This window comes from Opisthocomus hoazin, chromosome 18 (genome assembly GCF_030867145.1).
Source record: "Opisthocomus hoazin isolate bOpiHoa1 chromosome 18, bOpiHoa1.hap1, whole genome shotgun sequence".
Taxonomy (NCBI): Eukaryota; Metazoa; Chordata; class Aves; order Opisthocomiformes; family Opisthocomidae; genus Opisthocomus; species Opisthocomus hoazin.
This window is the reverse complement of record NC_134431.1, coordinates 10784045-10799717: the sequence shown is the minus strand read 5'-3', so window position 1 is coordinate 10799717 and position 15673 is coordinate 10784045. Positions and strand designations below refer to the sequence as shown.

The 15673-nt window shown below is 41.4% G+C and overlaps 1 protein-coding gene across 4 annotated transcripts in view; it reads right to left on the bottom strand.

The window, feature by feature from the left end:
• The window catches only part of PTPN1 (protein tyrosine phosphatase non-receptor type 1), a 49925-nt gene that overhangs the window by 24422 nt on the left and 9830 nt on the right, over nucleotides 1-15673 (bottom strand). The window contains exon 2 of one of the 4 annotated variants that reach the window (XM_075438693.1): nucleotides 11230-11330. The exons of 2 other annotated variants lie outside the window; for them this stretch is intronic. In XM_075438693.1, the coding sequence (XP_075294808.1) occupies nucleotides 11230-11316 (87 nt within the window). In that variant the 5' untranslated portion in view covers nucleotides 11317-11330. Of the gene's footprint in view, nucleotides 1-11229; nucleotides 11331-15673 lie in introns of those variants that run through there. One more of the 4 variants, XM_075438694.1, reaches the window with a different exon arrangement.

Below are 15673 nucleotides of genomic sequence, written 5' to 3'. Positions count from 1 at the left end.
CACGATCATTAGTCACTAATAATTTAAAGTTTTACTGCTGTTTTAAGCAGTTCGGTTTGTTTACATTTTTTTTAAACATCAAGCAGCTACATATTTCCCTCCCTCAATTCCCTCTAGATTATTAAAATATTTTCAAACACTTACTAGACCTTCAAATATTTCATTTATATGGTTCTCAGAAAGCAGCTCAGGTTAATATAGCACTTTGAACATTGGTGTATTAACACCAGTTTACGTACACTGACCACTGAAGTTCAGTGTTAGAAGTTCCATGTATAAATCCAGAAAGATAAAGCTCGGTGTTCTGCACAGAAATAAAACAAACAAACAAAAAACCCAGCCTTTTTAAAAGGTTTGAGATAATCTTTTGTTTAAATAATTTCAAGGATTGTGCTAGAACAAGGGCAGAAGACTTCAGATGAAAGCTAATTAGCCTAGTTTGCACAGTTAATACCACTAATAACAGCTGGCACTCATGTATGAATTTCCAACTTTTAGAAAAATTTAATATCTGACTTCTAGAAATAATTTCTTTGGTAAAATCCACAATAAAACTGAGATTGAAACCTTCCTAATAGTTGCCTAACAGCAGCCAATTGACACTATATCTCTCAGTAACCAGAGTCCTATTTACTAAAAGATAGTAGAAGGCAATGCCATGTTGACATGGTTTAATCTGTAACGTTTTATCCAAAAACCCTTTGGCAGAAGGACAAACTATTTTTTTTTTACGTAACAGGCACTTCATCAAGCCATGAAAACCCACCTTCATCTTTAGTTACAGTCAGCAGAATACAATCTGGGATTGCCTCTGAATTTAACCAAGTAACTTGATGGCTGAAAATCCTTACAGAGCACACCCATACTCTACACATGAAAAGGATAAATGTACTTCCAATTAAGTTTTTTTAAATGACTGGGCAACTAAAAGTAACTACAAAATTATCATCAGTCCACGATCACTTATTTAGAACCTGGGCTACACTATTTGGATGAATGATAAGAGCAGTTTGAAAGTAGTTACAGAAGAATAGTGACAGCAAGGATTTAAGGAGAGCTTTATATGAATCATGGTAAGCATAGTAATAGGTGTATGAAAAACACCACCAGCTGAGTTAAATCTGTTCAATGATAAAGGCTCTCAGAAAATGTTTTGATTTGGTTAAATCTGGAGGAGTCAAGCAATTCTGACTTAGTATTTCATCAATAAGTACAAGTTTTACAGTAATCAAGGAATATTTCGTTCTCCATATAAGTTTTGCACTTCAATACAACAGAGCTCTAACATGTCCCTGCATTATTAATCTATGTAGTGCCTTAGCAGATGTTCTCTAAAACAAAATTTTTCAGTAATCTATAAACAATACCAACATATTTAAATAATCATAATGCCTTTAATTGTAAAACAATAATTCCACTCTAATTCCTGAATTTCATAAAGTTTTATATGCTGCAGAATTAAAACAAAGAAAAAAAAAACTTGAAAATTAATTTTCCATTAAAAACATAAGAAGCAGACACATGAGGGAAGAAAAAGTCTTATTCATCCCTAAATCTTAAGAGAATCACAGAGACAGAAGGAATAAACCGAAATATTAGCCTTTAAGTTTTCTGTTCTGTTTCAGGACTTATCATCAGGTGGTGGTTTTTCCCTGCCATGACTGACATATGAACAGCCTGTTCTTGGAGCCCTGAAAACAGGTTATACTACCAAGGAGTGGCTAATTTATTTTCAGAAGAGCAAGAATAGGTACTGAAATGAAGGCAGCAAAACAGTGAGAATTCTTGTTCTATATAAGCACAAGCCAGTTGTAAACTTCATCACCATTACAGGAATTACCCAGAACCATTCTTATTCAGATTTAAATCTCACTGTTAAAAAAAAATACAACCTTCAAGAATAAGTAAAAAGGCTTTATTATTTTCAGTCATTTCAAGTGATGTCTAAAAAAAAAAAAAGAAATTATATCACTCATGCTTTGTTAATATCAGAAGTTTCATTTTGGGCAGAAATCAATATGCAGAAAGTGAATCAGCCGAGCCCGACTTCCTGTAAATTGATGTCAGCACACTGAAACAAGCACATTTAAAATCTTCAAGCATAAGAAGGTTCCTGTAAACGAACACAGACACACAGTTCCATTTCATAACTTGCCACCCTCTCCCTTCACACCGAAGGCACCTGTGATTTGATCTACACAGGTACCATAGCATGTGCTCTGGTGCGAAGACAAAAACTTTCTAATAATTCTACTCCTAATTTCTGTCAGCTGTATGACAACACTAGTAAGCAACGAAAATCATTATCAGACCCTGACTGAAGGTGTCATTTTCCCCCTCCACCAGGTGTCCACTCTGACAAATTGTCCCCTTAATTTTGATAAATACAACAAAATGTCACCTGTGGGTTTATGAGTTGTAGGTTTGTTTGTCTGTTAGGGTGGGCTGAGTGTTTTTAAATCACTCCTTTCCTAATAAAACTGCAGTTGCTAGCTTCTTGCCATGTAGTTAAGACTTACGTGTTTTAAAAAAAGATATATAAGACATCCTTTAACTACATTACTGTTTCAGAATTTAAACTTGGCCTGGCATCTGAATGACAACAATGAAATATCTGGGATCCAACTGATCCTGCAATCAGACCTACCTCCACCACTACCACCACCCGAGTGCCCTCATCAGGCAACAGATTCAAGGTCTTATCAGTTAAAAGCTGAACAGATCATTACTGATTCTTTTTCCTTATCTCCCATTTTTGACCCCATGGGCATGCTGCCCACTAAAAAGAATGTAAATTTTCAGAGTATCTGGCATGTTTATTATTACTGTTAACATGGAATTTGAGAGGCTCCTAAGGTGCTAGGTATTGTACCAATATAGAAGGACAATCTTCCGCCTAAAGAGAGACTCCAGGCAGTTGTTTCCTATTGGATCTACTGTCACTGTTTAAAGCCCTCTAAATCAGTTGGGGAGACTATTAACATGCTCATCTAATGCACTGTAACAGAACTACTACAACTACCAAAGGACCCAGAGCACCCAAACGCAGAATAAGTTCTGTGCTCTGATGAGTAATAATCACAATTTCCAAGCCTGAAAGCAAGCAGCCCTGCGTATTTGAGGAGCTGAAGTTTGAGTCTTTCTACTAAGCCTCGATTAAGCTTTCAAAAAAGATACTTCATTTTAAATTGAAACATATACTTCATATTCACTGAACTACAAATGAAACTTGTCTGTGGTATTCGCGTCCTTTCACCTTTTCCTGGAAAGTATGTTGACTAAAAGCCAAACAAACAGCACAGCACTTCAGCTGCTTAACAGACAAACACCACAGCCATTTCGCTCAGGACAAACATTTTAAAGAAACAAAATAAGATTACAAACATTAGATTTTTTTATTTTTTTTAAACAAATGCCAACATTTCTGTGTTTGTCTTATCAGCAGTTTAAATATACACCATTGCAGAACTACCATAGCATTATTTTTAATTCTTCGGAAGTGGAGAGGCTGAGGAGCATCCGGGAGTGTGAGAGGGAGATCGACTGGTGGAGCCGCACCCTGCCCTCCCTGAGGCAGAGGCAGCAGGAGGCGGCTCCACAGAAAGCAGAGAACCCCCAACCCTCTTGCCACCGAGCAGAAAGAGGGGGCCTAAGAGATGGGGGGGAATGGAAACGGGTCCCTGCTCGGGGTGGCAAGCGAATCTCCCCCCGGCCTCCCTCACCTGCCCAGTTGCCCTTAAGCAACAGGTATGGGGCTCTGGAATGTGAGGGACTGGCCACAGAGGATGTGGGTGAAGGTGAGGCTCCATCCAGGGGGTTGCCTAGAACGAGTCAGACAGCCCCAAGAATTACGACTGCCTCAACTAAGAAAAAAAAGAGGGTCATTGTCATAGGTGATTCCTTTCTGAGGGGAACAGAGGGCCCGATCTGCCGACCGGACCCATCCCCAGGGAAGTCTGCTGCCTCCCTGGGGCCCGGGTTAGGGATGTTGCGAAGAAACTCCCTGGTCTGGTGCGGCCTTCTGATTACTACCCCCTCTTGGTAATGCAGGTTGGCGGAGACGAGGTAGCAGAAAGAAGTCCCAAGGCCATCAAAAGGGACTTCAGGGCACTGGGGCGACTGGTTGAGGGATCAGGGGCGCAGGTGCTGTTTTCCTCCATCCCATCAGTGGCAGGGGACAGCACTGAAAGGGGCAGGAAAACTCACCTGGTTAACAGGTGGCTCAGGGACTGGTGCCATCGGTCAAATTTTGGCTTCTTTGATCATGGGGAGGTGTACACAGCACCGGGCCTGCTGGCAACAAGTGGAACTCGGCTATCACAAAGGAGAAAAAGAATTCTTGGCCACGAGCTGGCGGGGCTCATTGAGAGGGCTTTAAACTAGGTTCGAAGGGGGAAGGGGATATTGCCCAGCTCACTAGGGATGAGCCTAGGCTTGGAGTGCCGAGGCCAGGGGTGAGATTGACAGCCCAGCTCAAGTGTGTTTACACCAATGCACGTAGCATGGGCAATAAACAGGAGGAGCTGGAAGCCATTATACAGCAGGACGGCTACGACTTGGTCGCCATCACAGAAACGTGGTGGGACAACTCGCATGACTGGCATGCTGTCATAGATGGCTACAGACTCTTTAGGAAAGACAGACCAACAAGGAGAGGTGGGGGAGTTGCTCTATATGTGAGGGAGCAACTGGAATGCATTGAGCTTGGCCCGGGGGCAAATGAGGAACGAGTTGAAAGCTTGTGGGTTAGAATTAAGGGACAGGCTCACACGGGTGACATTACGGTGGGTGTATACTACAGGCCACCTGACCAGGAGGAGGAGGTTGATGAGGCCTTCTACAGGCAACTGCAAGCAGCCTCACAGTCACAGGCCCTGGTTCTCATGGGGGACTTCAACCACCCTGACATCAGCTGGGAAGACCATACAGCTAGGCAGGCGCAATCCAGGAGGTTCCTACAGAGCATCGATGATAACTTTCTGATGCAAGTGGTGGAGGAACCAACAAGGAAAGGCGTGCTGCTGGACCTCGTGTTAACAAACAAGGAGGGACTGGTGGAGGATGTGAAGGTTGGAGGTAGACTCGGCTGCAGTGACGATGAAATGGTCGAGTTCAGGATCCTGCGTGGAGGAAGCAGGGCGATAAGCAGGATCAAAACCCTGGACCTCAGGAGGGCTGACTTTGCCCTCTTCAAGGAGCTACTGGGAGGAATCCCGTGGGCCAGGGCTCTCGAAGGCAGGGGGGTCCATGAGTGCTGGTCGCTCTTTAAACAACACTTCTTCCATGCACAGGAGCAATGCATCCCCTTGAGAAAGAAATTTAGCAAAGGAGGCAGGAGACCTGCATGGTTAAAGAAGGAGCTTCTAGCGGAGATCAGGCAGAAGAGAAAGGTCCATGGAATGTGGAAAGAGGGACAGGCCACTTGGGAAGAGTACAGAAACGTGGTGAGAGCATGCAGGGATGCGACGAGGAAGACCAAGGCTCACCTGGAATTGAAGCTGGCAAGGGATGTCAAAAACAACAAGAAGGGCTTCTTCAACTACATCAGCAGCAAAAGGAAGGCTAGGGACAATGTGGGGCCGCTGCTGAATGAGGTGGGTGTCCTGGTGACGGAGGATGCGGAGAAGGCAGAGCTAATGAATGCCTTCTTTGCTTCAGTCTTCAGTGCTAAGACTGGCCCTCAGGAATCCCAGGCCCCGGAGGTAAGAGAAGAAGCCTACAAAGAGGACGACTTTCCCTTGGTCGAGGAGGACTGTGTGAGGGATCGCTTAAGTGATCTGGATGTCCACAAATCCATGGGCCCCGATGGAATGCACCCACGAGTGCTGAGGGAGCTGGCGGATGTCATTGCTGAGCCACTCTCCATCATCTTTGAGAGGTCCTGGAGGACAGGAGAGGTGCCCGAGGACTGGAGAAAGGCCAATGTCACTCCAATCTTCAAAAAGGGCAAGAAGGAGGACCCAGGGAACTACAGGCCGGTCAGCCTCACCTCCATCCTGGGTAAGGTGATGGAGCAGCTTATCCTGGAGGCCATCATGAAGCAAGTGGAAGAAAAGAAGGTTATCAGGAGTAGTCAGCATGGATTCACCAAGGGGAAATCATGCCTGACCAATCTGATAGCTTTCTACGATGACATGACTGGCTGGGTAGACGAAGGGAGAGCCGTGGATGTTGTCTACCTTGACTTCAGCAAGGCTTTCGACACAGTCTCCCATGATGTCCTCCTAGGGAAGCTGAGGAAGTGTGGGCTGGATGAGTGGTCGGTGAAGTGGATAGAGAACTGGCTGAATGGCAGAACTCAGAGGGCTGTCAGCAGCGGCGCTGAGTCTAGTTGGAGGCTGGTGACAAGTGGTGTCCCTCAGGGGTCAGTACTGGGCCCAGTCTTGTTTAACTTCTTCATCAACGACCTGGATGAAGAGTTAGAATGTACCCTCAGCAAGTTTGCTGACGACACCAAACTGGGAGGTGTGGTAGATACACCAGAAGGCTGTGCTGCCATTCAGCGTGACCTGGATAGGCTGGAAAGCTGGGCAGAGAGGAACCTGATGAGGTTCAATAAGGGCAAGTGCAGGGTCCTGCACCTGGGGAGGAACAACCTCATGCACCAGTACAGGCTTGGGGTGGACCTGCTGGAGAGCAGCTCTGCGGAGAGGGACCTGGGTGTCCTGGTGGACGACAGGTTAACCATGAGCCAGCAGTGTGCCCTGGCTGCCAAGAAAGCCAATGGGATCCTGGGGTGCATCAAGAAGAGTGTGGCCAGCAGGTCGAGGGAGGTTCTCCTTCCCCTCTACACTGCCCTGGTGAGGCCTCATCTGGAGTACTGTGTCCAGTTCTGGGCTCCCCAGTTCAAGAAAGATGAAGAGCTACTGGAGAGAGTCCAGCGGAGGGCTACGAGGATGGTGAGGGGACTGGAGCATCTCCCCTACGAGGACAGGTTGAGGGAACTGGGCTTGTTCAGCCTGAAGAAGAGAAGGCTGCGAGGGGACCTTATAAATGCCTACAAATATCTGAAGGGTGGGTGTCAGGAGGATGGGGCCAAGTTCTTTTCAGTGGTGCCCAGTGACAGGACAAGGGGCAATGGGCACAAACTGAGGCACGGGAAGTTCCGTCTGAACATGAGGAAGAACTTCTTCCCTCTGAGGGTGACGGAGCACTGGAACAGGCTGCCCAGGGAGGTTGTGGAGTCTCCTTCTCTGGAGATATTCAAGACCCGCCTGGACAAGATCCTGTGCAGCCTACTGTAGGTGACCCTGCTTCGGCAGGGGGGTTGGACTAGATGACCCACAGAGGTCCCTTCCAACCCCTACTATTCTGTGATTCTGTGATTCTGTGACATGAGTTAAACACATTTAGGTATCTTAAGAATACTGGTCACATTAACAGAAGACTAGTCAAGTCCGGTATTCCCCAACTTCAGTGATATATGCTCCTCAATAACATGCAGAACTTCTTAAAATAACATAACTGTCAGAGAGAAAAGGGCAGGCTACAATTCCCAAGCGATCTTCATTTTGTCAAGGTGATTTTCAATTGAAGATACCATATGTGAGCTACAGATCTAATTGTCTAGCACACACCACAACTAGAAATTACCAGAGATGAACACAGTCAGCATTAGAACAACAATTTAGCAAGCCACTACTGTAAGTTTAAAAGATGGAGTTCCACCACAAGGTGCGTTTCCACAACATGGCCCATACCAGGAGCTCAGAGTTACTTTCCAGATGCATTTATGAAATGATCCATGAAAGCATAACACAAATCAGAGCTTCCAAACAAAGGGTGATGCACCAGACATTCCAATTGGTATGACACCTGTATCATGTTCCCTCCTCCAGGGAAAGGCAATTTTGCCATGAAGCCAGAGTGCAGAAGTTGACAGCACTGAGTATGAACCCACTACTAAACCGAAGGCCTGTCCTGGGTAAGGATCTTAAGGAAAACAACAAGGAGTTTATACAGCAGTTCGAAAACACCAACCACAAATAACCTGGGAACACCACCTCACCAACTAATTAGCTTTCCCTTTTCTCCCTAAATGAAACTAATTAGGGAGCATCCATGAAGTATGAGGGATTTCATTTAGCAGTAAGGCCATGAAGTGGCCCTAAGGGACAGGTAACGTACATACTAAACATACAAGACCCTAGCAACACTTGTGATGTGGGTAAAATTGTGATCTAATATGAAGTCATCATCTCTCCTAAATCTATCGTTTTGCCTATCCAGCAGGGATAAAGAACTTTATTTGCTAAGGTTTGAGGTATTTTATATTTCTAATTCTCAAGGCAATCCTAACCAAGTCAGAGAAAGAGAAGTTGTTTTCTTAAACAGACTCCTAGTGGTAAAGACAAGAAATACAGAGCTTCTGTTTTTCAGAGAGTTTGATTTTACACCCATACATTTCACACCAGAACAATTCTCTGGGCATCTGATTTCCTGACTAAGATCACAAGGATTTTTAACCCTGGATTCAGCAAATAGAAGCATGCTTTTTACAGTTCTCAGTTTGTTCTGCAGCATTACTTTCTGTTGCAGATGGATGATGAGGTTCAACTAGAACAATCCGCACTTCTCTCTCTCTTGCAGTGGATATCTAAATTAAAGTGGTGGTCATCCAGTTACTAGTAATGAAGATCAAAGATCATTTACAAATACTACTTGAAAACAGAAAACAAATGACCTCAGAAGTTTCGGTGGTGCTCAAAATGAATATTAAAAACTAGGTGGAATAACAGATGGCTACATAGAGACAATTTGATCAAAAGAAAAAAATTCACCGATGTGAGAGAGGTCTTACAGCACTAGTTGTGCCTGAAAACAGAAAACCTGAGCTTTAGAAGAGCTCCTGAGTTCTCATATTTACTTCTCAAGCTCTACAAATTCAACAACTTGACTTGGCATCTTACTATACCTCCTTGAAATCACAGTCAATGCAATGAGTAATAGGGAAAGCAGGAGATGTCGTACACTCTGAGCTCTGTCACCAATTAATTTTTGTGATGCTGTTAACACGGCATTAGAATTTGCATGTTAAGGGAAAAGACAGACTATGTAAGAATACGCACATGCAATCCTTTGCAAGTTCACTGGAGACTTAAAACTACAAAAATATCCTTCTAGGTCTCACAAAGGAAAATATACATTTTTTCACATCACTGCTATTGTCCTTTGGATGACCTAATGTCAGGTTTGTTGTTGTTGCCGGCATTGCATTCCAAAATAAATGTTTATGTCAACTCAGAGTGCTAAAACATTAAAGAGTCTCCACGAGAAAGAGACAGGCCTTTATGCCAGACTGGTGATTCCGATCTACCCTAACTCTTCCAAGTAGCCAGTTGTGTCCTCTCTCAAGAGTAGTGCAAATGCACCAGTTAAGGAAGTCACCACTGAAGACAGTCAGAAGACACCTCTTGGTTGCTATTATGGATGCTGCTTGTGTTCTCCAAGCAGATTAGTTTCCATCTGCAATGCTCGAATTCATTAGGTTTCTAACTTAGGAGTCAATGTTCCTCACTACCATCTTAGGAATCCAACCACTTCGCTGCAATGCTCTTGGGTTGACAGCTGTGTTGGAACAACTATGTATTTCTCCTTTCAGAAGGGAGACTATTTCTCTGAGCAATTTTTTTAGGCTCTTGGAGGAATGCTTTTGTCTTCCTTGGTCCTTAGAGGCAAAGGAAGAAAGTTCTAGATTAGCTCCTCTTTCCTATCATTAGTGCTATAGAAAAAAGAATTGTCACTGGAGGCAGTATCATTCACAGCCATGGGAGTCAGCCCTGGAAATCATGCATTTCCTTCATGTTTTGGTGAGAAAGTCTTTCTAAATACAAAAGCACTTCCAGTTTAATTGTCAATGGCCTATTTTCCATGATGACACAAAACCAGATTCAAAAGAACTGTTACTTAGGAATCAGAACTTTTTTATTTTACTTTTTATTTTCTTGATTTGAGTTGGTCTGAAAGTTTCTTACCATCATGAAAAACAGAAGGAAAAACAGGATTTTATGAAAACAGGTTTAATTTGCAAGCATCATTTTCTACACCCAACACTGATTAAAACTAAACTCAGACCTTTATCTACTGTTATTTAGAGGACAGTATAAGCAAGCTATTGGTGTTAACAGAAGCAAATGGGAATTAAAATAGTTTTTCTAAGACCTAATTCTTATCTCAGGTTAAACTAGTTATATATGCCTTTAGAAAGTACAGCCAGTTAAAGCAGTTTTAGACACCAGCTTGCCATATGTTATGTTAAAATTAGACTGATTTTTTTTTTCCAGAAGCAGCAAATTTATGTATGAAGTATGTCTATTCAGTACACACAGATTTTGAGGAACACTTTTCCTCATCCAGCAATCTTTGAAGAAAGTACCAAAGCTTATTAGAAAAAGTAAACTAGTTCAGAACGTCATTTTGAAGTTAAATCTTGACTATATCTCATAGAACTGTAAACACTTCACACAAAGTAATCTCCACCAGCATTGTTTTCCAAATGTTTAGTAGTGCAGTTATTTCATAGTCTGCAGAAGTACAGTTAACTGCAATGATTTTTAAATTTCAGTATAGAATTTATACTAATTTTTACAGAAATCTGTACAATGATCATATCTCAAGGATCAACATAAAAGCATTTTGAATGCAAACAACAGCATGCAAGAAATTCTTGTACAGTGGAGAAAGGCAACTTTCTTGGAGGGCGAGAAAAGGGGAATACATATGACTGTATGTAAATAACTTACAGAAAACATCAATTACTTCATTCCAGTACTCATGCCTCTTCCTCTGAGGAGCTTTCAATTTGAATTTATACACGTCATAGACATGTTTTTAGTGTAACACAGCCCAGATGCCACCTGAAGTATTCTTTTGTGTCTATATATTCACACTGTTTGATTTATAAAGTAATGGACTGGTTGCACTAAAAATGTTTATTGTACCTAGTTTGTCGGTGATAAATACACATTAATATAATTTTTAAAAGTAATAACACGGGTACCATCGAGAACCAGAGACATTGTAAACTGACTAAAAATAGTAATTTGAATTCCTAGCTTAGGCAGCTTGGCAGAAACAGCTGTGTTCACTGCAACATCTAATTAGTTTGCATATTATAAGAGTTCCAAAGGTTATTTCCCTCTCAGAAACCTACTAAATTAGCCTTCACAGCACAATACTGTTACCATATCAAATGAACAGCAACAGATTATTCAGACATTAGACACTTACCACTATTTTTTCCTGTAATGTTTCATTTATAAAGGCATATATTCTTATTTGATAAGGTAAAGGCAATCTCCTCTCTATCTGGAGCATTCAGAAGAGCCTGTCTTGAAAGGAAAAAAAAGGTCCAGTTCATAGCTGCTTGCTTATGAACCTGTACTCCTTGTTTAAAGAGCTCTGAACTCTAGTTTCAGCAATCAGGGCACAAAAGTGTTCACGTAGTTCCTGTACCTATCCAGCAGCAAAAGCAGGAAACAGGTAGACTTGAACACATTTCTCAAACACAACGCACCAGAACTGCCATGAAGGTTTTTTGTGCACCCTCTGTGTTTTAGAAATAGTGACCTGGAGGTTGGTATTTTGGAGCCATTTTTGTTCAGATGATGGAAAAGATTCAATGAAAATCAACGGTATTTTTTTAGCCAAACTGCACATTTCATACTGTATCTTGGCCACACAGCCCAAGTTTCTGCTACATAATCTTCTGAATACATTACACTACATATGTGAGACTTTCAAAATGCGGACTGTCCCACCAACAGCCAAAATATCATTGAATTTACATGGCAGAAGTAGTGGCAAGCCAATGCTGAACATGCTTGAATATGAATTAACAGTCAGATTTTAAAATTAAAACATAGGTGGCTCTACATGTACCAGATTCTTACGTGGTGTATTGGTGATGGAGAATGAAAGATGTGGTGCAACATGCATTATCACGGTGCATTTAAAATTGGCATTCACAAAATAAATAATATTTAAGACATCACAGTTTTGGTTTATATGTATTATGTCAGTTGTTTTATTAATATTTTTATAAATGGGAAAGGTAAGAGAATAATTTCTTAAAATATATTTCTGTTGGTAAAAGCATATTTTTAAACCTACTTTTTCTAGAGACAACTATGAAAAACTACCGTAACAAAAAAATCTGTTAAACCTTTAGAAGACCAAGCAAAGCAGTAAATGTAAATGTTTAACATGAAAAAGAAAGGACTCGGTTCTAACGCAAGTAAACTCTTGTTCATGACTTTGAAACACCAACCAACTGCAGGCAGAGCTTAAAGTAATTTTCTTTTCTCTCAGGGCTAAGAGGTGTCATTCTGCATAAATTATTTAATTCATGTTGGGTACTCCAATAATCTAAAAACTAAATAAAACTTTCTAATATATTTGCAAATGTTAATGGAATAAAGTCACATCCTGACTATGATGTGGCATATATTGAGACCACTCTGTACTATTTTTGTATTTAGAGTACCATGGTACAGGCAACAGCCATATTTCCAACCTTCTACTAATTCCTTCAAAATTCTTAAAGTTATGAGCTTGTATGTAGAGGGAGTACTAAAAAACACAAGAAAGGAAGTGGCATGAATTGTTAAATAGGAAGTTGTGAACTCTGTATTACCTATTAAAAAAAAAAAATCAAAAAGAAAAAAGATATCTACATCTTATTTAGTGGTAAACTTCATTTCCTTGAAGATGTTTGTACCATACATTGCTTTACTGGCTTTCTTGAGATGCAATTTTAAAAGTTAAAGGGGGGGAGGCATTACTTGATTTATTTAGTACCAAGAAACCCTGTTCATTTGAAATGATGAACCATCTGTTACAACAGGTACCAGCTCCATAATGTAAGTGGGTTTCTCTCCTACATTCTGTTTCTTCCTTACAAATTGGGGTATAAAACAAAATCTCAGCACATTCTACTCTATGGCATAATAATGCTTCACTCTGCTTGCCATTAGTAAGAACAGAGGCAATGCAACGAAAGATTCATTCTGCCAAAGCATACTCATTATGCTATTACCAAAAGCTTTTTACCATTTCTAAAATACTGAGAGTCAAGTTTAAAGAGAATATAAAATTAACAGGATTGCACAAACCACGTTCATGCCTCTGCGTTCAGAGAAAGGCCAAACTCGAGCTTTGCTCCTAAAGCAGAACCAGCAAATAGTCATGCTTTTAGTAGTTACGTTTTTCAGCATACTGCCCAAATCTGTATTTGGAAACTTTAAGTAGCTGTAACTGCTTAACTACCATTCCCAGAAAGAAGTTACTAGTATCCTTTCTTAGACTAAATTCAAGAAAGACTTTTGGACTGAAATTTGAAGAAACACACTGGATTACAAATTCGCATGAACAGCTTGTTTCAGTTGGGATCTGTTTCAACATGGCTGTTGCTGTTACAATCACAGATGCCCACTCCACTGTACTTCTAATATTCAAATTTGGAAAGGAAAATTTTAGTGATGATTAAAAGCATACTGAATTCACTGAATGGTGCAACCTACAGGTTGCCAAGCTACTGCAATGCACACAAAAACCTGCTGAGAACAAACAGTACTGCTGAAAACAGATGTTAGATAAAGCAGAATTAGGATACTGCTGTTTTCTCACAGGACTGTCTAATAGTGTTTAGGAAACCAGTCTAAACTACGCTAGTTTAAAATTACAGCTTTCTAAACCTGAGATGATCAACTCCCAAGCTATGGACCAAACACAGCTTCGAGGAGAAATCAAACACTGATGCCATTTCCCCTATCCCCACGAGCATAAGCCTACACATTTGTTTACCTGATGATACAACTGTCAGGTCACGTCAGGGCTGAACAGGCCACGTGACAATCGCACAAGCGTGCTGGCTGATGACAGGGACAGAACAGACTGTCCAGCCTTCACATGGCTCCAGGACAGAATGATTGGGCACCTCTGCTCTACACCAAAGTTTAACAGAAGAAGTTGCACTTAAAGCTGAATATTTACACAACTACTTCCAGAGTAGTAAACTGTTCCAAGAGAAAGAGAAAAATCAATACTTTTTTGGAAAGAGAAACATAACTCTTAAATGCTGACAGCAGAGACGTAACGTTTACTGAACTGACATTCAGAGAAGCTAAGCTACGTAGATCTGAGGTAGGTTTCTGACCACTTTGTTTCACTAGCTGCCCTTCTTTAGTTACTGTGGATATCAATACTGCATTTTACTTATCATAAACATAGTTTCTAGTGTGTCTTAGCATTTAGTTCTCACACAGGAAAGGTGAGTAAAAGTGTGTCTTCAGAAAAGACTATGTGTAAGAAAAATCTACCTATGGCCAATGCGCCTGAGAACTTCCTGTGGAAAGATACAACCCCTCCCTTCACCCCAAAGCTGCCACACCTTAAACGCTAAAATTTATTCCCTACTTTATTTTTTCTCCAAGTTACAAAGCAATACTTTAAGACACTGTCAGGACCAATCTCGTATTACTAGAGATTATTTTAATTGTCATCACAGTGAGAGTAAGCTTTCACCTCCAGCTGTGCAGGTCATCTTCTCCACATCTGAAAGCAACTCAGAGTTTAAAAAACAAATGTCAGTGTTAAACAGGCACATCACATAATCAAGATAAGCTTTCACAGACATCCTAAAACAGGACAGATTAGCACTCTGCACTCCATTACATGAAAAAGACTGCAAAACTCAACAAGCTAGGCCTTCAAAGGACTATTTCATCCTCCCTGTGCTAATGAAACAGATTTGTGCGTGAAAGTAAGTTGCATGGATCAGATGAGATAAAAATGTTTTGCCACTTCATGCATCTACTAAAACTGCTAGTTTAAAGTAATTTGCTCTGAGAACACCAACTGATTTAACAAAGCCAAGCAACTGTAACAACTTCCCTCTTTACAATGACAGCATCCTCTCTTGGAAATGCACAACTCCTGGTACTCCCCACACTCCTCCTCTGCAGCCCAGTCCCCATGCGGTACTGAACACCCACGGCTCCACTAGACTCCTCCTCACCGTGTTCCGCTTCTGCCAGCTAGAGCCAGCTATCAGTCTTCACTAAACGTGCTTACCAATTTGGTGGCTATCTCAAACCCCCATTGGCAGTCTTAGCACACACCTGGAACACTTACAGGGGGGGGGGGGGGGGGGGGGAAAAGTATAAAACACAGTAACTTCCAAACATCTTTAAAAAACCCTTCACCCCTATCACATCCCTTTCCATTCCCCTGCTCCCCAAAGGACCATTACAGTAAAGGCTTCTGAACACTGATCCACAAATAAAGGTTATCAACTATCAGAATCACACGCAAGTGCCTCCTCTTACATAAACAGTGCTGAGGGCAAAGGATTTTTACTAGAAGATCGGATCATGTTTCTCGTAAGTATTCCAAGACAGAATTTTGGGTGTAGAGAGATAGTTCTATATGGAGAACAGATGGTTAGCAGAGATTTTTGTACAAGAAAACCCTAAAGATACAGACATTTTTACATGAAAACATTAAATGTTTTGAGTGCTTGCTCCTAACTAGGTAGCAATATTATTTAGCTACTTTTAAAGACAATAAGCACATTAACAGTTTTACCACCCAAAATCCCCACTTCATGTGGTAGCGAACTTTGCAGCCACAGCAAATACGGAATTTCCCTCTGTCAGTCAAGTCACAGAAAAGT